The sequence below is a fragment of the Cavia porcellus genome, unplaced genomic scaffold, assembly GCF_034190915.1.
Source record: "Cavia porcellus strain 051 isolate PalLab524CR breed Dunkin Hartley unplaced genomic scaffold, mCavPor4.1 scaffold_14, whole genome shotgun sequence".
Lineage (NCBI taxonomy): Eukaryota > Metazoa > Chordata > Mammalia > Rodentia > Caviidae > Cavia > Cavia porcellus.
The window spans coordinates 44,538,785-44,560,565 of record NW_026947497.1 but is presented as its reverse complement, the minus strand read 5'-3'; the positions used below and the strand labels follow the sequence as shown (position 1 = coordinate 44,560,565).

At 36.7% G+C, this 21,781-nt stretch overlaps 1 protein-coding gene across 5 annotated transcripts in view; it reads left to right on the top strand.

The window, feature by feature from the left end:
• The window catches only part of Sh3d19 (SH3 domain containing 19), a 189,257-nt gene that overhangs the window by 116,193 nt on the left and 51,283 nt on the right, over positions 1-21,781 (top strand). For all 5 annotated transcript variants that reach the window (XM_063260841.1, XM_063260839.1, XM_063260840.1 and 2 more), the window contains exon 3: positions 19,950-19,990. Coding sequence is in view for 1 of the 5 variants with exons in the window: in XM_063260839.1 (XP_063116909.1) it covers positions 19,950-19,990 (41 nt within the window). In the remaining 4 variants the exon portion in view is untranslated. The remainder of the gene's footprint in view (positions 1-19,949; positions 19,991-21,781) is intronic.

The window sequence follows — 21,781 nt, the reverse complement described above, 5'->3', positions numbered from 1 at the left end:
AATATGATTCTTATCTATTTCACTTATGAGGATAGTCTCAAGTTGCCTCCATTTCAATATCAAGGCTTCAAGATTATCCTTTTAATAGCTGAGTAATATTCCATTGTATAAAAATACCACATCTTTTTCATCCATTTTATGGTTGATGGGCATTTTGGTTGTTTCCAAGATTTAACTATTACAAATTGTGCTGCAGTGAACATGGGTGCACATATGTCACTGTGACATGACCTTTTCAGTTTTTCTGGGAAAATACCCAGCAGGGGAATAACTGGATTGAATGGAACTTCCAATCCTAGTCTTCTGAGAAATCTCCATACTGATTTCCATAGTGGCTATACCAGTCTACACTCGCACCAACAGTGGAGCAGTGTTCCTTTTTCCCCCCACAGCCTCACCAGCATTTGTTATCAGTTGATTTCTTGATGGCAGCTTTACTTTCTAGAGTGAGATAGAATCTCAATGCTGTTTTAATTTGCATTTCTCAAATGAGCAGTGATGGTGAACATTCCTTCATGTATTTATTTGCCATTTGTATATCTTCACCAAGAGCTGTGTGTTCATCTCAGATGCCCATTTTTGGAAAGGGTCTTTGAATTTGGGGGGGGCTTGATGTTTTTCAATTCTTTATATGTTCTGGATATAAGTCCTTTGTCTGAGGGATTGCTGGCTAAAATTCTTTCCCATTCTGTGGGTTTTCTTTTCACTCTGTTGGTGATTTTTTTTTGAAGTGCAAAAACTTTTCAATAATATGAGATCCCAGTTGTTGATTCTTTGAAGTGTTTCTGGTGCAATTTGCGTTTTGTTCATAAATTCTCTGCCTACTCCTATGTTTCCAAGACTTCTACCTACCTTGTCTTCTAGTAGATTTAGTGTTTCTGTTTTAATATTTAGATCTTGGATCCATTTAGACTTTAGTTTTGCACATGCCTATCACCATGCACAGTTTCAGTCTTCAGCATGTGAAGAGCCAATTTTTCCAACACCATTTATTAAAGAGGCTATCCTTCTTCTAGTGAACATGGTTAGCCCCTTTGTCAAATATCAGGTGGATGAGTGTCTTTGTAGTTGTGTTTGCATTTTCTAATCTATTCCATTGATCTTCAGGTCTATTTCTTTGCCAGTATCATGCTGATTTTATCACTGTGGCTGTGTAGAATGGTTTCAAGTCAGGAATTGAGATGCCTCCTGCCTTGCCTTTGTTGCCCAGAATTGCCATTGCTATTCTAGATTTCTTCTGTTTCCAAATGAATTTTTGAAGAGTTTTTTCTAGATCTGTGAGATACATTAATGGTATTTTGATTGGGATTGCGTTAAGTCTGTATAACAGTTTTGGGAGTATGGTCATTTTCACAATATTGGTTCTTCCTAGCCAAGAACAAGGAATATCCTTCCATTTTCTAATATCCTATTCAACCTCCTTTTTTAGAGTAGCATAATTTTCAGTATATAGGTCTTTTACATTCTTAGTTAGGTTAATTCCTAAGTATTTCATTTTTTAGATGCTATTGTGAAAGACAGTATTTCCATACTTTCTCTCTTGATGAGTTTTTTATGTGTGTACAGGAATGCTATTGATTTTTGAGCAATGACTTTGTATCCAGCTACACTGCTGAATTTGTTTATTACTTTGGGTCTTCTATATAGAGTATCATGTCATCTGAAAATAGTGATAATTTAACTTCTTCCTTTCTTATCTTCATTCTTTTTATTTCTCTCTCTTGTCTGATTGCACTGGCTAGTATTTCCAGAACTATATTGCATAGGAGTGGTGATAGTGGACATTCTTGTCTTGCTCCTGATTTTAGAGTGAAAGCTTTCAGTTTTTGTCCATTTAGTATAATGCTGGCTGTTGGTTTGTCATAGAAGGCCTTTATAAGATTGAGGTAGACACCATGTATTCCGAGTTTCTGAAGGGTTTTTATCATGAACATATGTTGGACTTTATTGAAAGCTTTTTCTGCATCTATTGAGATGACAATGTGGTTTTTGTTTTTGGCTCTGTTAGGCTTTATTGCTTTGAGCATGTTAAACCATCCCTGTATTCCTGGAATAAATTCCACTTGGTCGTGATGTATAATCTTCTTGATGATTTGCTGCATTCTATTTGCCAGTATTTTATTGAGAATCTTTGCATCAATGTTCATTAATGAGATTGGTCTGTAGTTCTCCTTTTTTGGTTGGGTCTTTCTCTGGTTTTGAGAGAGTATCAAAGTAATACACGTATCAGAGTAATACGTGTCTCCAGGAATGATTTAGGGAGGATTGTTTCCTTTTCAATTTCATTGAAAAGTTTAAGGAGTATTGGCATCAAATCGCCTCTAAATTTTTTATGGAATTCAGCCGTGTATCTATCAGGACCTGGGCTTTTCTTTGTTGCTAAGTTTTTAATTATGTTTTCAATTTCAATAGGTGATATTGGGTTATTCGAAATTGCTGTATCTTTTTGGTTGAGCTTTGGTAGTTCATATATTTCTAGAAATCTGTTCATTTCCTCTGTGTTTTCCACTCAATGTGAGTAGAGATTTTCAAAGTAGGTATTCATGATTTTTGAATTTCCATGGAATCTGTAGTAGTTTTCCTCTTTTCAGTCCTTATTGCGTGAATTTGGGTTTTTTTCTTGATAAGGTTAGCTAGAAGTTTGTCAATTTTGTTTATTCTCTTAAAAAACCAGCTTTTTGATTCATTAATTCTTTGTGGTTTTTTTGTTTCAATTGCATTGATTTCTGCTCTAATCTTTACAATAATTTCTTCTGTTCTATGAGCTTTGGGTTTAATTTGCTCTTTTTGTAGAAGCTTGAGATGAAGCATTAGGTTGTTTATTTGTACTCATTCTGTTTTCTTGATATGACAATTTATTGCTATATATTTCTCTCTTAAGACCACTTTAATTGCATCCCATAGATTACAGTATGTTGTTTCTGCATTTTCATTGAATTGTAGGTATTGCTTTATTTCTTCTTTAATTTCTTTTGTAGCCCACTGGTTCTTCAGAAGGTTTTTATTTAATTTCCATGTATTTATGCAGATTTTGCAATTTCTTTTGCCATTAATTTCCAATTTCGGCGCGCTCTGGTCAGATATTATGCATGTTATAATGTGTACCTTTGCATTTACTTAAGAATGTTTTATGGGATAATAATACATGGTCTATTTTGGAGAATGTCCTATGTACAGCTGAGAAGAATGTGTATTCTGATGTGGTTGGGTGGAACATTGTATAAACATCTATTAAGTTCAATTGCTCACAGGTATTCAATTCTATTTTTATTTGCTGACTTTTTGTCTAGTTGATCTATCTTTTTGTGACAGCGGGGTATTAAGGCCCCCTATTATAATTGTGTTCTTATGTATTTGGTTTTTCATGTCCGTTAGTATTTGTCTTACATAGTTGTGTGCTCCTGTATTTGGTACATATATATTTATTATTGTTAGTTCTTCCTTTTGAATTTTTCCACTAACAAGTAGGTAGTGACCTTCTTTATCTCTTTTAATCATTTTAGATTTGAAGTTCACGTTGTCTGCAAATAGAATAGTTACCCCTGCTTTTTTCTGGGTTCCTGTTGCATGGAGTACTGTTTGCCATCCTTGGACTTTTAATCTATGAGTTTCCTTTTGGGTCAGAAAGGTTTCTTGTATACAGCATATTGTGGGTTTGTGTTTCTTGATCCATTCTGTCGTTTCTTTTGATAGGTGAATTGAGGCCATTTACATTGGATATAACTGGTATGTACTGGCTCAACTTTACCATGTTATGTTCCAGTTATTTACTTTCTGCTTTCCCCCCTTCTTTAATTGCTTGTCCTACTTGATGATTTCTTTCTGTTGTTGTTCTGGAGATTGTGGTCATTTTTATCTCTATCTAGTATGTCTTTCAATACTCTTTCTAGGATTGGTTTGGTAGACATGAATTTGTTCAATTTTTCTTGTTCATAGAAGTATCTTGTTTCTCTATTAAATCTGAATGAGAGTTTTTCTGGGTACATCAGTCTGGGTTGAAAGTTGTTTTCTTGGGGCTGGGGATTTAGCTCAGCAGCATAAGCGCCTGCCTTGCAAGCAGGCAGTCATGAGTTCGATCCCTGGTACCGATAAAAACGAAAAAGACAAAAAAGAAGATGAAAAAAAAAAAGTTGTTTTCTTTCAGTGCTTGAAATACCTCACTCCAACCTCGTCTTTACTTGAGGGTTTGTGCTGAAATGTCTGCCATGATTCTAATGGGCTTTCCTTGATAGGTAAGTTGTGGTTTTTTTCTAACAGCTTTTAGTATTCTGTTTTTATGCTGCATGTATGGGATCTTAATTATTACATGTCTGGGTATAAATTTATGTTGGTTGTGATTGTTTGACATTCTATATGCCTCACTTATCTGCATATCAGATTTTCCCCCATGTTTGAGAAATTTTCTGCTATTACTTTGGTGAAGAGTTTAGTTATGTCATTTGCATTGACTCCTGCATCTTCACTGATGCCTATTAGTTTTATATTGTTTCTCTTGGCATCATCTTGAAGCTGCTGGATTGTCATTTCATGCTGCTTTGTTACTTTTAAAAGTTCTATCCTTTCATGATTGCTAATTGCAATCCTGTCCTCAAGGTCCAAAATTCTATCCTCATCTTCATTTAAATGGTTTTGCTAGCTTTTAATAGAATTTTTTGTTTCTTGGATGTCTCTTTGAGTTTATTTCATGAATTCTACTTGTTTTCTATATTGTTCATTCAAGGTTTCAATCAGTTTCCCATGTTCCTGTACTTTTTTTACCTAGTTCTTCTCTAGCTACACTGAGCAACTCCTTTACTAAGGTTGTTATTTCTGTCTTTACATGAGAGATTACCCCTAATTTGATTCATTCTATAGCCTCATGGAGTTGTTTTTTTATTTCACTTGATATCTTTTCAGAGCTTTCCAGTGTGTTACCTTTGAAGTCCTCTATTTCAATGTCTCCTGTACTTGCTCCTAATGGACTAGATGTCTGAAATTGCATTTTGCTTTTTCATTTTGCCATTTTCCTCTTTTGGGTTAATATCTGGTCCTTCAGTCCCACTAGTGTCAACTGTTGGTAGTGTGTATCTTGATGTCCTATGTAAGGTTGATGTTTGTCCAATTGCTGGGTCCCACAATGAAGAGGTGGGCCAGTCACCTGAATTCCCTAGGCAGAACTTGTTGGGTGAGTCCTATATTCTTCCTAGGCTGACAAGCCTAGGAGCACTGGTGGAAATCAACCCCTTGTTCCTGCTGTTATTATGTCTTCAGGTTGTTCAGAGTCACCAGATCTTCCTATTTATAGTGTTTGTCCCTACTATGTCTCTGGATGTTCCACAGGCCCCTTAATTTTCTCCAGGTTGGGGGAGGCCTTATTGGCACCCTCCTTAATCAACCTGATACTCTGTGTGGAGGAAGCACTCACCCACCCATTTGCCAAGCACCCCAATGGCCTACTTCTGGAAAGGGCTTCACTATTGCTCCTGTTTACCCACTGAAGGCGGCAAACTCAATTCCTATTTTAAGGGCAAACTCACCTCACTGATGGAAGCCTGCTGAGTTCTTCTGTTTGGATGAGGGGTTACTTGAGACTGAGTCTCCCACTCAGTACTACATGGTTAATCCACTGCAGTCCAAGATTCTGGGAGAAAGTGTAGGAGCCCAAGATCAAGAGCAATACTAGGTCCAGAAGATGGGGGGAGGGTCCCCGATGGCAGCGGTGAGACTGCAGGGGTGCGCATCCCTGGCTGGAGTTCCTAGATCCTGAGGTGGGAGGCCAGTACTGTGGGGATACAGGAGGGACCCGGTTCTGGCCCAGCCCAACCCGTGCCACTGACTGGAGTTCCTGGTTCCTGTGAGGTGGTCTCCCAGGATGGTGAGGGTGGCAGGAGGGGCCTGGGTCTAGCCTGGCCCACGTGCCCTGCTGACTGGAGTTCCCAGGTCCCACAAGGTGGTCTGCCAGAGCAGCAGATGTCGCAGAAGGGGCCTGGGTCTAGCCTAACCCCATGTACACTGCTGGCTGGAGGTCCTGGGTTCTGCAAAGTGGTCTGCCCAGATGGTGGGGGTCGCAGGAGGGACCCTGGTCTAGCCTGGCCTCATAAGCACTGCTGATTCTCTTAAGACCCTATTAAGTATCAAGATTTAGCAGTCTTCTTGCCTCCTGCACTTTTCCTCATCGATAATATTTCTCTTTGTTCTCTTCCAATCCAAATATCGTGTCTTGGTTGGAGCTAGTCACAGTGGTAAGTCCTGTGAATGGGCCTCCTTGACCTCACTGCTTAGTTTGGACATGACTTCACCTTGAGAAAATATTTGGGTTTGGACAATGTGTTTGATGTTCTGAGGAGCAGCATTGTCACTCAGTGTTTACAGTTCACTGTTACACTAATTTGTTTTTCAGGGATCTTTTCTAGTAACTTCTCTATAGTTGCTGCTGCACTACAGATTATTCTGTCATGGGAATTCCACCCTGTCCTCTTGGAGACATTGTGTCAGGATGTGGTCTGTGAGAATAAGATGGAATTAAGAGCAAATTCAGAATGAGACCTAGATTCTGACCCTATCATCAGCAGTACATTTTCCTTTCCCTTTTCTTCCATGTCTCCTTCTCTTCTTCCCCTTCTTCACATTGCAGGTAGAATCCCAAATATTCTCTGACACAATTCAACTCATCCTTAGTTGTGTATTTCTTAGAGAATTGTGGCCCCAATTTTAAAAATATATATGTGAAAACAAAATTCACAGTATTATCACAGTAGATCTGGGAGTTTGAAAGGCCTGCTTTGTTGTCCCTTGGTCATGGTACTTGATGTTATAGGTAGAGGAAATTACTCAATAAAATGTCTGATTTGTGAAAGTAAAAGTATTTAAAATAAAAAAGAAAAGAACAGTCACACAGTCTGTTTGTCTTCCTGTCCTTCCACGCACCCCCTCACACACTCATTTCAGATGGTTTCTGTTGGTAGCAATTCTTATAACAGGAAGGACCATGACCCAGGAAACAATTAACACAGAGACATTCTGTGGTTACAGGTGTGAGCAGGATGGTATTAGGAGCAACCAGAAGTTGAGATTAGTACTGTAAACATTTTTATATTATTTAACTATAAACATTTTAATAAAGGCATTTAATTTTTCACTTTGGTATGCAGCACCTTGAAAACTTCTTGTGATACATATGTAGAAGACATGGAAAAAGCAATTTATATTAATGCTTTAAAAATTCTAAATGTTCATGTTGATTTAATTTGCTTCTTCACTCTTTTTTATATGCTGGAGCTATAAAGGTTTAGGAAATACGGGGATCATTTTCTTTTTGTAAACTGTTTTTGCAAGGTTACATGCTGTAAATCACTTTTGTTGTTCAGGTTTGTGTTCATTCAGGGGAGTTTCACTTTTGTAATGGCAAACACATTTGCTCTCAGCCCGATATTTTAGAAAATGATTGGTTGGTGGATGGTTTGAATATCTTAATTATTTCAAAGATCATGAATCTGATGTGAATCAATTAACTATTTTGCTTTTTGTCATAGCAAGTGTTTTTGAAATCATAAGAGTAGTCCTATTCATTACATAAAGCTTCAGAAATAGAGCAAGGTAGATGACAAATCATTCATAATTCTGTAACTCTTAATGACAACCATTGATGCCATTTTGGGCACAAACAGTAGTGTACTGGTAAGTGTTTAATAGTAATTTGAGCATAATTCCAATATTAATGTTATATTTTTGTTTATATTAATGTTATTAATTTTGTTTATGTTAATGAGATTTTTTTGTAAGACTGTCAGCATTCCATGAGCAACTTCCTGTCTGATCCAGATAGTTTTCAAATATAGGGAAACTGTTTCATTAATTTTTTTACTTTTTGTAACATTTTATTTTTGTTGTTTTTGTTTTTGTTTTTTAGTGCTGGGGGGATCAAAACCAGGGGTTCATGCATGTTAAACTTGAACTGCTACCACTGAGCTATATACCCAGTCTTTCATAGTGCTTTTAGAATGCTTCTATGTTCAGTGTGTTATTAATATTTTCTCCTTTACTTTCTTAGATCTCTAGACAATAAAATGATAAATTCAGCCCTGGTTTGCCAGTTTTTATGGTAATATCCCCCCGTGACCAGTTTCAAGATACCAGTATGATACCATTGATGTTGAATTGGAAAGTGCTTCGAAGTAGCACAGTAAATTAGGAAAATAATTAGAAAATGATGTTTTAATACTACTTTTATTGTTATATGACTTGTGAATTGATATAATTTCCAGTAATGGCTATGTTTAACAACTAGCTTACAAAATTTCTGAAATTTGTCAGCTCTCATAAAATCAGTATAAGCTGGCTCCTGCACACCAATAGTAAATGTGTTACCATTTTTCATGTTTGTATTTTAGTTCATTCAGTTGCTGTAACAAAAATACTATACCCTATGTAGCTTATAATCAGAAGAATTTTTTTTTTTTCTTGATGGTTCTGCAGGCTAGGAAGTCCAGCAGATGTGTGATGAAGGCCCACTGCGTGGTCCATAGACAGTGCCTTCTCTTTGTGCCCTTCTGTGGCCCAGGTGATTAGATCTCCCTAAGTGTTCTCATAGAAGAGCATTAATCCCTTTCCCTTCCAGTACCATCATCTTGGGGGTTAGCATTTCAACAGAGTAAGTTTTGGTGAGACACAGACATTCAGACCATAGCAAAATAAATACAGATTTTTTTTCAAAGCAAAATGTTTATAAAGTCTGATTGGAATCGTCCTAAATATTCAGTGATTTATCACATAAAAGAATCATTTGGTTGTGTGTGCTCCACTGCTGTGGACAAAACTGAACTTCCAACCACTGCACAGAGGGCCGAGGTCAGAATGACTGAGGAAAATGCCTCCATTGTGGGAGGAAAGATGAGGGAATAAGGACAGATCATCGAGCCCCTCCTGCATAGCAGACCGGCTGTCCAGGGGGAGTGCCAGTGGCGCTTCACCATATTGCTCTGCTCATTCACAGCAGATGCTCCTTTGTTCTGCCGGGCCTGTACCTGCCATCTCTCCTCCATTCACTTCTGCATCTTGTTTCCCTCCTTGCTGTTCTTTTTAATGTTTGTTAGAATGCAGATTTATTCTCTGTGAATTTTTTAATATATCTTTTTAAATAGAATTACCTGTTTGAAGACTATTATTGGACTCAGTATCTACAGTTTTAGTGGCCAGCCCTTAAGTGTATCGTCTAACACATAATATTGTATCCTGAAACTTACTGTTTTGTGGACTCTCAAATCCAGAAATTTGCTGTACCTCTTGAATAATTTCATGACTGTAATTTCCTTTAGTTACCAAATATGTTCTTGGTATCCAGTGGAGAAGTTTTCCAGTGGCTTTGCAAAAAATAGAAATGACCTGGTGGGAGGGCTGCTGGCCCCATTTGTGTAGTGGAGAAATTTTTTAATATTTACGTAAAAGTTTTGTGTCTGTTCATTGTTGAAGTTTCTTTTGCAATTCCCAGAGGAGAATAAATCCTTGTGTTGTTAGAATGAACTCAGCTGTTTTCATATTTTGTTTACATTCTTGGTCAAAGCCTCCAGCTTTATGACAGAAACTTCTTAAGAACTGTTTTTTTAAACGATGTTTTAAAAAAATATTTGTTTTATTAATTAAAGGTCTTTAATGTATGAAATTGCATTGATGAGATTTTTCTATTTGGTATATATTTGTTGCTTTGTTATATTATTTTCTATTGACTGAGCCTATTTTATTCTGGCTTAGGCATTGCTGAATATTTGTTTAAAAAGATGGGCATGTAATGCTGTAAGAACTTCTGTGTGGTCAAAGGGCAAGGGGGAAGAGTTTAGTTGATTTTAAACCTTTGATTAAGTGATACAAAGCTTTAAAAAAAATGGGTGGTGAGGGTATTCACTTTAAAAGACACTTCCTATTTTTTTGAGACAGTGTCTCATTATGAGGCTCAGACTGACCTTAAACTTACTGTCTAGCCCAGACTGGATTTAACCTCACAGCAGTCCTCAGTCTCCTCAGTGCCTGGATTAAAATTGGCTTTTTAAACTGGGCATGGTGTTCCATGCCTGGGGTCCTAGCTACTAAAGAGCTGAGGGTTAAGAATCGCCTGCACATGGGAGCTGAAGATGAGCCTGGCCAACAGAATGAGACCCTGTTTCTAAATAAATAGGATACTGTATTTTAAAATGTTGTTTGATATAAGAAAGTCTTGTAGTATGTTATAGCAATTTATTCATTTTTATTAAATACATTTAGCTTTTCATAAAAAGTATCTGCATGTTTCATGAATGGATTTTAAGTATGGATTTCAAACTGATTGAATTACTTTCCTAAGTTTGTAAAATTAGCAATTAATTAATATTTTGTTCAGTTTTGTGTAGGTATTCTTGTACTAAAAAAATGGCAAACTCTCTTCCCTGATACTTTTTATTTTAATCTCCTAAAGAATCATGTTTCTCACTTTCTTTTATTCCCCTGATGCCTTTTTCTAGGCCCATTGACTTTTTATATGCATCTTATTAATAGTAAGGTTTCATTGTTTAGTAGGAAAACATTGTACTGGTTGAGATAAATTTGTCCTCTGAAAAATATCACTGAGCCTGGTGGCATATGCCTATAATCTCAGCACTCGAGAAGCTGAGGCAGGAGGATTATAGCAAGTTTGAGACAACCTGAGTTACAAAGTGAGCTCAAGGCCATCTTGAACTGCATAATAAAACCCTGCCTCAAAAAGACCAAAAAAAAAAAAAAAATCACATGTTGACATTGAACATATTCCCAGATACATGCATGCACAAATAGCTTCATCACATGGTTTGTTGCCATCACACTTCCAAATATGAAATGCTTCTGGAACATTTGAATTTTGCTCCTGGTATTTTGACCACATTATCAGTAGATACCCTATACTTATGCCTGATAGCTCACTCTTTTAGATTTCAGTATTGCTCAGGTGTGGTGGCACATGCCTGTGAACCTAGCACTTAGGCAGCTAAGGTAGGAAGATTGCTGTGAGTTCAAGGCTAGCCTGGGCTACAACGTGAGTTCATGGCCTGTCTCAACTGCATAGCAAGAACCTACCTTAAAAAAAAAAAAAAAAAAAAAAAAGATTTAAATACTGAATGATTCAGAGTTAGAAATGATACCAAAATAAAGGCCAAATATATTATTCTGTACTAATTACACCCCCATTAAATAACTAATCCTACCACTTTTAGTCTGATGTGCTCACCAGACTGGATAGTCTGTTTCTTTTTCCTATTTCCATTGTACCTTTCTTTACCTTCTCTTCCTATATACTGTATGTACCCTAAAATTCAAATAATTTAGTAGTTAGATAACAAAATCCACCAGAAAAATGTGTATACACTTCAGGAAAAGATAAATTCTATAAATATTTTAGTACATAATTTATTGACATCACGAGATTAATACCTCTGGCCTCTACAATTACTAGAGGTGCTCAAAGTGGTAGCCAGTAGTTTCTAGACATTTATTAGTGGTGTATGGCAAACTGCTGCTTGGGTAACCTTGGTCATTGAAATGCTGCATATGCATTTTCAGTTTCTTCTCCAAGGACTGGCAATGAAGTGGGTTTTTTGCACTGTGTGACATCCCTTAGGGTCCCCAGTACAAAAGTAACACATCTGTTGAACGCATATACTGTTTTTTCTTTCCTGAAGTGTATATGCATATTTTTGGCAAGCTTTGTATATATTTACATTTGTTCCTTTGATTTTCAGTGTCTCAAAGGAGTATAGGTAATCTCAAAATTATTTCAAAAGTGTTACATTTGTTCATATACCAAGAAAGTAAAGCAAAATAAATACATAAATGCCATTGCTATAAATTTTAGAATCATCAAGTCTGATATCAAAAAGCATTACCAAACATGCCTCCAACTTTACCATAGCAAGTGAGAAATAGTAGTATTACCACTTTCTGAACTTTACTTTTGTCCTTTTTTGCACACTAGAACCATGAGAACAGAGAAAAATATGTGTTCTGATGAGAATAAACATATTGTAGTATTTAGTAGGAAACAAACACTTATAAAGGAGATCTTTCTAGATCTAAGTGCTAAACTAGTGGTTTTCAGAAAGTTTTCTTCTTTCCTTTTTCCTTTGAGTATTTTTCATCTTTGGACAAAGAGCTTTTACTTGTTTATTTCTTATTATATGGGAGTTAGAACTCTAAATATGGAATTTAATGTAGGAAACATGAACAACTCTTGGAATTTACAACAAGCTTCTGTGTCCTAATTTTTCTTCCCCAACAGCATCCCCTTCCAGTCTTGTGTGTCCCAGGATTTTATACCAGTCCATATAGTGTCCAAAGGGTTGTATCATCCACTACATATTGTTTTTGAAACCAGAATAACAGGTTTCAAAAGGAAGAGTGTGGGTTTTTTATTTTTTCGAGAGCACTTGCCTAGCTGGTTTGAGACCCTGGATTTGATCACCAGCATGTCCCCTTCTCAAAAAATTATTCATTAAAGGCATTGTTAAGAACTATAAGGTATAACTGGATGACTTAGTTGTTCAAAGGAGATCTTGCCTTTATGTACAGTCTAAGGTATTTTATGCCATGGAATGGATGTCCAAAAAATTTTTAAATGGTCTTTATTTTTAAAATTGGATACAACTGTGTTTTTTTAACTCAAGATTTGTTTGTAACACTATCCCAACCTCTGTGTGGCATGAGTAACTTACAATTTAGTCCAAAAACTTATATGTAAAATCACTTCTGGTACAAGGTTAAGAAAAAAAGTGAAAATTCTCATTTTAAGAAAAGCAGAACAGGGGCTGGGCATTTAGCTCAGTGGCATAAGCACCTACATGGCAAGCGTGAGGTTGTGAGTTCAATCCCTGGTACCAAAAAAAATAAGAAAAGCAGAAGAAATTGTTACAGCTTTCTTACATCTTTAGGTTTCTCACTAGACTGCACCCTTTATGAGCAATGACTATGTCTTGATTGGACCTATTTCTTTGGCATCTAACGTAAAACCTAGAATAATATAGCCATAAATTTGTAAGTTTAAAAGGAAAGTTTGGTCTTAAATTTAAGTCCACAATTGTGTCTTGGTCATAAATACAGAACTCAATACCTATAACACAGAAGTTTGAAAAACTCAGTTTCTGGATGATGTGAGTACACCAAACTGAAACTGCCATATAGTTACCTTATTTTAATCCCATTTTTTTCTTGCTGTATAATAAACACATTTAAAACTATGCTATTCACTTTTTTTTGTAGCCAATATTCAACCTTACTGTATTGCTGCATACCTATGCAGCACTGGATTTCAGTCCATTTCATCTTTTCATGTTAAGTTTAGTTTTGTTTTATTTCACAGTGCTGAGGATGGGACTCAGGGCTGCATGCATGCTGAGCACACACTCACCATTGAGCTGCATCCCCAGACTTCTTTTTAGGTTTTCTGTGTAAACTCTCTCTATAGATTATTTTAGGTTGACAGTGGAGGAAAGATAGGATCCCAGGAAAGGTTTATTGTGGTTATTTAATTTCCAATAGGTGTTTATTGAACACAGTTATGCATCAGACTCTTAATTCTCAGCCTTTCTGTGTTCACATTTGAAGAAGCTAGTTATTATGTTGCACATATTGTAATAAATGTAACCTTTCATAGGTGCTGACTTGACATTATCCTCCTTACCTCTCCTCAAAGCAAATGGTACCTGATCCACAACATAAAACCCACTTGGACTAATTCTTTCTGACTAACTTCACTATGTTATAATATAGTATATATGGTTCAAAATTGAATAATGCTGTGAATAGTACTGATTGGGAACTCCTAGAGTGTTCACTTACAGTCTCCAAAGGTAATATACACTTTGTTAAAAAGCAGATAGAATTATTCCAGAAATTTTGTCAACTGACAGTATACCTGTTGCCAAATCAAGTACCATCTTGGAGTCTAAAGCACCATCTCTTACAGAGGCCAGCCTTGCCAATTCTCTGTCTGCTGTTAGTATAGAGTACTGTTCTCTAAAGTATCAGATGCTCATCAATGTGAGACGGAACTGGGAATAGAGACCAACACAAGTAGAACAGCAGCCAAATTATTTCTGAAGGTTTGCTTATTAAGTAGAATCATAGGTACTATTTAAGTTGTATTTCTCTCTGAGTAGAATTGAGTTCACATTAGTTCAGTGAAAAAATGGTACAATTCTGCTGAGTTGCACTGTAAAATGAGTAGCAGATAACATTTTTCCTTGAAAAGACTATAGTCTATGGAGTCGAGGCATGCATTTGATAGGGAAAAAGTTCTAAAAATGGGAAAGGGCAGGCAACATGTTCTAATTTTAAATGTGCTGTAGTTACATTTAAATTTTTTTAAAGATAGTAAAATCCAATAAAACAAAACAGAACAAAACCAATCAAAACAAAGCAGCAAACTGGGCACAGAACTTCAGAGCAGGATACTAGGAAAACAACAGTAGCTAACATAGTATATATTTTTATCTTCGCAATAGTTGTCCATTCCATCAAGTATAGCAAAATCAAACCAAAAACAAAATAAAACCTATCAAAAAAGAGAATACTGAATAAAGCAAAACAATGAGAACAATATTGGATTTCAGAGACAAGACAAAAGAAAATCCCCCGTATTTGCTGTGTTGCGTACTGTCATCCTCCCAAGAGATGCTCAGCCCTCAGGCCTGCAAAATCAACCAGACAATACAAGCATTTAGTTGCTTTATGTACCTAGTTGCTGTCAACTCAGCGTGTCCTCCAAACTGGAGAGTTGCTTAACAGGTGGGGAGTCTCAGATCCAGCACTAGAAGGCTGACAGGAGGCACTGACTTCTCTCTTCCTAGAAGCTGCGCGGCTGGCACGGCTTGCATGGCTTACCAAAAGGGCTGGCTGGTTGGCTTCTTGTTGGATCCTCCCAATCCTAGCATGGCAGATTCTCAGGAGGCACTGACTTTTCAATGTGCTGTAGTTATATATAGCATAGTTGAAAGCCTCTTCCACAATCCTTGAACTTTTTAAAGAATTTTTGTTGTTTTTTATTTTGTTTTGATTCATTGATTGATTTATGAGACAGTCTCACTATGTAGTGCAGGCTAGCCTTGAGCCCATAGTGATCCTCCGTCAGCCTCTCAGAGTGCTGGATCACAGGTGTGAACCACCATGCCAGCTCTTTAAAGGATTTAGCACTGATCAGCCATGCCTGTTTTGTGAACAAAGTATCCTGGTAGGCTGACCTAAAAATAATAGAGATCTGTGTTCCTAGTGAGAATAAAAACACCATAAAAGCTTCTAGATTTGTTTTGTTCTCTTAGCCTTGTTTTTCTTTTGGTTTTATAAAAGATTAAGAATTTGAAAAGCTTTCACTATGGTTATAAGTGGTAAATAATAGTTCCACTGAAATGCAAAATATCTAAATATGTAAGGTAGAGTTATACTAGTTATAGGTCAGTTCAACTGGCATTGGCAGGATAGCTTTAAAAATTTCAGCCTCATGTATTATGAACTACAGAAATTTGTATATGAGATATATTCTCTTTCTATATAATATAGTATATATATAAAGTAGTTTTTTCATTCACTCTTAGCAGCTAGCCAAAAAATGGGCATGATATCCTCGTATTACAGATAAGCAAATCTTGCTTTAAATAAATAACTTGAGCAACTCACACAAGTAGAAAACAGTGTCTAGCTGATTGCAGATTCTGTACTCTTGCCATGATAGCCATGTGGCTGCAGTAGGTGCATCATGCATTGTGCTAGCTCTGTGCTTGCAGGTATGACTATGGCTAGCATCCATTCTGTAAATTTTAAAATGTGTGCTGTTGATGTAACTAATGTAAATATTTATGAGATTTGTCCAATAACTGATGTGTACATGCCACATATGTACAAGCTTGTTTATGCTTGTCTTTGAAAATATTAAAATGTATGAAACTTGATGTTATTGATCTTACTGATCATAATTAGCCTGTCAATGTTGATGGAAAAGCAATGCAGAACTCATAACTTTCTCCTAAAGATTTCAAGTAATTAATTAGAAATTCTTTGTGTTTTGTCTTTGTCCTTTTTGAGATAGCATTTCACTATGCTGTTCAGGCTGGCCTCAAACTTCTTAGCAATCCTCCTGCCTTGGCCTTTCCATTACTCAAGTCACAGGCTTGTTGCAGTTTTAAACTTCAGGAAAAACCATTCCTATAGGGTTTTTCTCTGGCTGGGGGTGTGTACACAAGATAAAAACACAGACTAGTCTATAAAACTCTCTTGCTTTCTGTTTGGGGAAGGAAGTGAAGGTTGACCTAAAATTTACTTATAAAATGACATGCCACAATCTTTTTTCTGAAATATAGCAAATTATTTTATCTTAGTTCAGCAATAAGTATCATTATGAAGTGTATCAGTGGCACAGCACGTGCATACGTTTATGCATGAAGATTTGGATTTAGTCAGAAGTCCTTCATTTCCTCAGCATCACAACAAAAAAAGCAAAACAACGTCAGTATCATTTTTAAAGTATGGATAATCTTTAACTATAAACATTTGACTTACAGTTTCCTTTCATAGCATTGTCTCCACCTAATAGTGCCGTAGTACCCATTTTCCAAAACTGTTACCTGGTGCTAGACATTCATTTTCCTTCTTTCTTCTCATCCTCATTACTTTTGTTCTATTCCTTCCCAGCCAGGCCCCAGTTTTGTCCTATTAATGACACCATTAACTTGTCTTGTCAACCAGAAGTAAAGTTTCCAGAGGGAAATACTTCTAAATTTTTATTTTAGTTTTAAAACAAAAATAATTGTACATTTCATCTCTTCCTTTTTAAAATCACTCCCACAGCCCCCATCTTTATTTCAACTTGTGGACAGAAAGTAAAAGTGAAAATACTGTCTGTTTACAAGATTTCTTGATAGAGCTTCAACACACATGCACACACACTGTACCTTCACCTGTGGCCTTTGCTCTTCAGAAAGATGGAGATAAAGGATCATATTCAAAACCTTAGTTTCTGCATTCATGGCTACATTTCAGTACAGAACATGTATGCCCGGCCCAGGTAGGAGGCTGCTCTATTTCCCAGAACTTAACCATAGACACTATCATTTATTTTGCCACCATAAGACAGCCATTAACCTCTAAGGAGAACTTCAGAATGTGGAAAATTCTGCTGTAAACATAAGATGTTGATTGGTTGGTTTATACATGCTGCCCAAACATGATGCTGTAAATCTTGAAGTGAAAAACGTCAGCCAGCCTTGGTCAAAACTATTTTGTACCAAAGTTTCAAGCCCTCCCCCTTTTATTGAAGTATAACACACCAGAAAATCCAGAGCCTGCAGCTCAGTGAAAGATCCCTTCTCAGCACTCCAGGTCTCCTGTGAAGGTTGAGTTTCCCTTATATGAAATACTAAGCATCAGAAATGCTTCACATTTTGGAGTTTTTTAGATTTTGGAATATATGCATGGACTTGTAAGGCATCCTAATCCAAAATCTGAACCCTTTTACGTGTCAGGTTTGTACTGTTTGAAATTTTGGATTTTCAGAGTAGAGATGCTTAGTCTGCATTAGTTTTAAGACTTGTAATAAAAATATCCCAATTCAAGTGACTTAAAACACCAGAAATTTTTTGTTCCACTGTTCTAGAACCTGGAAGTCTAAAATAAGGGTGTCAGCAGGGCCATGCTACCCTTAAAATCTTTCTACGTTTTATTATGACATGGAGCTTGCTCTGTATATCTTGTCCTCTAAGCATGGGTCCCAAAACTCCAGCCCATAGAGCAGTACTGTCTGGCCTGTTAGGAACTGTGCAAGTGAAATTTTATCTGTATTTACAGCCATCCCCCCATTGCTAACATTACTCTCTGAACTCCACCTTGTCAGATTGGCCCCTTGGACTCAGAGACAGGGCTTTTGAAAGGTTATTGGATTATGTGTGTGTGTGGCGGTTATAGCTGGCTGGCTGTCAAGAAGCAGGGCCTGGTGGGAAGAAGCTGGGCACTCCCTAACTCCTCTGTTCCCTCTGTGCTTCCTGACCACCATGAGGTGAGCAGCTTTTCCTCCGCCATGCCCCTCTGCTATGCTGTCCCACCTTAGTGTTTCCTGACCATGAATTGAAATGTGAGCCAAAATAAACCTTTTCTGTAACCTGTGGGTGTCTGGTTGTGTCTTAGAGATGAGAAAGTGACAAAAACAAGTGGCATTAGGTTCTCATAGGGGTGGAAACCCTACAGTAAACTGTAACAATTGTAGGTTCCACTCAACCAGTTCACCCCGTTCTGCCACAACAGTAGCGACGGAATTTTTAGTAAATGTCATTCTCCCGAGTCAGTGTACCTGAGCAAAGACATTGTTTGGGGTTTTTTTTTTTTGTAATTTTTGTTTTATGAAAAAGTAAAATTTCATAACAAAATCATGAGAGTAACAGTAGTTAGTGCACTGTGTATCATTATCTTCAAAGTAGTTACTCAGAGTACAAGACATAGACAAGATTCTCTCTTACAAAGAAGAAATAAACAGGTAATAGCACAAAACTTCCTTTTCAGTGAACTGAAAGAAACTGATAGTATAAATGAAACAAATTAGCATATGTGTTGAGATAATTTGGGAAATTATTTGAACTTCTCTCTACTTCCCATTTATATATTTGGATATTTTGCTCTTTTATATGTGTGCATGTGCATGTATTTTTTTTTTTTTTTAGTTCCTCATGTAACAGAAACCTGTGCCTGACTTATTTCACTTGACATGCTGCTTGTAAACAATACCACAGACTAATTTATACTGATCAAGAATGTATTGACTCCTGGTTCTGGAGGCAGGAAAGGCCGAGATCAAGAGCTGCCATCTGGGAAGGGCTTTCCTGTTGGCAAGGGCAAGAGAAAGAAAGTCTGCTTCATCTCTTCATAATGAACCCACCCCGACAGCAGCACCATTCATCATCTGTAGGGCAGAGAGCCCTCTTGGCCTAGTTAGGGGTCTCGTTAGGCTGCATCTCCCACACTGTTTCATTGGGATTTAAGTTTCCAATCCAGGCTTTTGGATGAGCATAGCCCACCTACAACAAGTGTATTTTTGAAGTATCCCTTCTTAAAATGAGCTAATATATTATTGTATCTTGCAGAAGTCATAATTCATCTATAAGAAGTACTACCACAAGCATTAATTTTTAAAGCATGTAAATTAAAAATAAATATAAATTTTTAAAGAACATTCTGAAAAGAGAAGAACTTTATAAGCAAGAAGTTTTTTTCTCTAAATCATCATTAAATTTTCAGGATTGTGTTTTTTCTAAGTGATTTCAAAAGCAATTATCTGGCTGGTTTGAATAAAGACAAAAGCCCCCTTTATGAACTAGTAATAAGCCCTTGTAGCTTGAGGGCCTGGACTAATAAGTAAACAGGCCGAGAAGGGTTTCCTGATTCACCCAAGGTCACACTGAGGCAAAGCCAGAATCAACCAGTTCTTGAACAGAACTCAAAGCAAGCAGAAAATTGTTTTATTGTGTGGTGGTGGTGTTTTAAATTCCAATCTTGAAAATGCTGTTGGTCCTTAAGTCAAATTGACTGTATAGATGATGTATTTAAATGTGATAAAGAAAAGACAAGAGTTTCATTGTCAAACGTGAAAAAGCCATAAGGAGGAAGTTCTTTTGTGTATCAAGTAATACTATATGATTACAAGTTGTATCTAGATTTTCAATGGAAGATATACAGTATATAAGTTTCTATGAAAGCGATTTGAAACCAAATTTTATTTACACTTTAGATATACTTCATCAACCTCCTCACTTTGTATAAAACCTCTTAAGTATAAAAGGTAATTTAATTTTGTTTTGTAAAGAGAATAGGCCTATGATCTGTCCAACTTGCTGCTAATGTCATACAGAATCCCAGAAAGGACCCAGCACTATGAATATGTCTTCTTCAGAAGGATTGATGAATGTGTAACATGTTCTCTTTCTCTTCTTTTTTTCTAGCCAAGGACCCTTGTCATCCATTAGAGCGGTAATCAAAAGATGTAAGTTTTTTTTTTCTTGCTCTGTATTTTTGTTTGTAGTACCTTTAAATGATGGTTTATATTTCTAGCAAGTGTTTGGACTTGATGAATTTACAAAGAACCCAAGAAAAGTGGCTTCTTGTAAGAAGTGTTAAGTATTGCAAATAGCTAGTGTTTTTACCTTTCATTTATTGAGAAGTGAACTCCTTAATACAATACCTTTCTCTTATAAAATGAAGCCATTTAAACCCAAAGTTGGCTTTGTAGTTAGCATCTATGATATACCACTTTATGTAGCTATCTTCTAAAGTTAGACATATCTGATTTTAAACCCTGTACTTTTTTATTCATTTCTTTTCTTGAATTTTATTCACAATATTTTTCAAAGTTGTGTGAATACATATGAAGACAGGTTCATATGCCCATCTGTAAGAGAAGTGCTGTGAAAAGTCCTTCCAAAAAATGACACATTTATACTTTCTGCCTACCTCCTGCTTAAAGTTTTAAAATTTGCTCTTTGTATAGGATTTCAGGGATACCTTAAATTGCTTTTCTTAAATAAAAGCTCTGGAAAGGGGCCTTTTCTAAATAGAATATGAATTACTTATTATAGGAAAAACAGTACAAGTGGGATTTTAGATGGTCTCATTATTAAGGTGAGGTAACCAACCACACTAAGAATGTAACTCACTTTCAGAAACATAATTTTTAATATTTTGTATTAACTTAAGATATCTATAGGCCATTCCATTGAAAAACATACCGTGTTTCTTCATTCCATTTCTGTGTTGGTGAATTACAAAGATGTAGGATTGCCACAGTATATGATAAAGAGAACTCAAATATCAACATGAAAAATTCATGAGAGCGTTACATGTCTTGGTAAGCTTGTGATGGGGTTGAGAGGAAAGGAGGGGCAGGGAGAAGGAGTCACTCACCATGGGCCATGAATCGTGTCTCACTGCAAGGTGGCTCAGAAACAATGGCAGGGAGTACATGCGTGATGCTCCCATGGAGCAGCGCTGGACAGTTCCATTGGCTAGAAGTGGAAGCCGTGCCTCAACTTGAACAGTAAGGGGATTCAGGAGTTGGGACAGCGAGTTGGTAGGCTGCTTTTATGAAATTGAGAGGTTACAGAAGGAAGAGGGATGATAGTTTGAGAAGGCATCCAGGTCAAGTGAAGAGGAAATTTGAACCTGTTAGTAGACTGTTGAGGAGCTTGAAGATTTTTGAGGCACTGGGGAAGCAGTCAATGGAAAGCAGCCTCAGATTTGAGAGAAGAGGGAATTAGTGAAACAGCCCAAAGAAAGAAGCAATGAAACAAAGAGAAAGTTCTTGCTTTGATGTATCTGGTGGTTTTCCTTTCTGACTAACCCAGTTATCTTTTACTTTTTATATGTTAGTCACTTTATAGACCCTAAAGATATAGTTAATGTATTTATTTATTCCTAATGTTAGGCAGAAGAACCAAATAGATCTCTTATAATACCTGGTAAACATAAGCACAAAATGAGGAATATTTGTGTCAACCTCTTTTCTTTTTCCTTTTTGCCAGTTCTTTAAAAAGAAAAAAGTTATGGAACAGGGTATATGGTTCACTGATAGAGCTCTTACACAGTATATACAAGGCCCTGGTTTCACTTCTCAGCACTAAAGAAGAAAAAAAAAAGAAAACAAAAAAAGGAAGATTGGGGATTTAACTCAGTGGCACAGTGCCTGCTTGGCAAATGTGAGACCATGAGTTCAATTCCTAATGCCAAAAGGTGGCGGGGGTGGAGGGTTAATTTAAAAAAAAAGCTATTCCAGACGCAG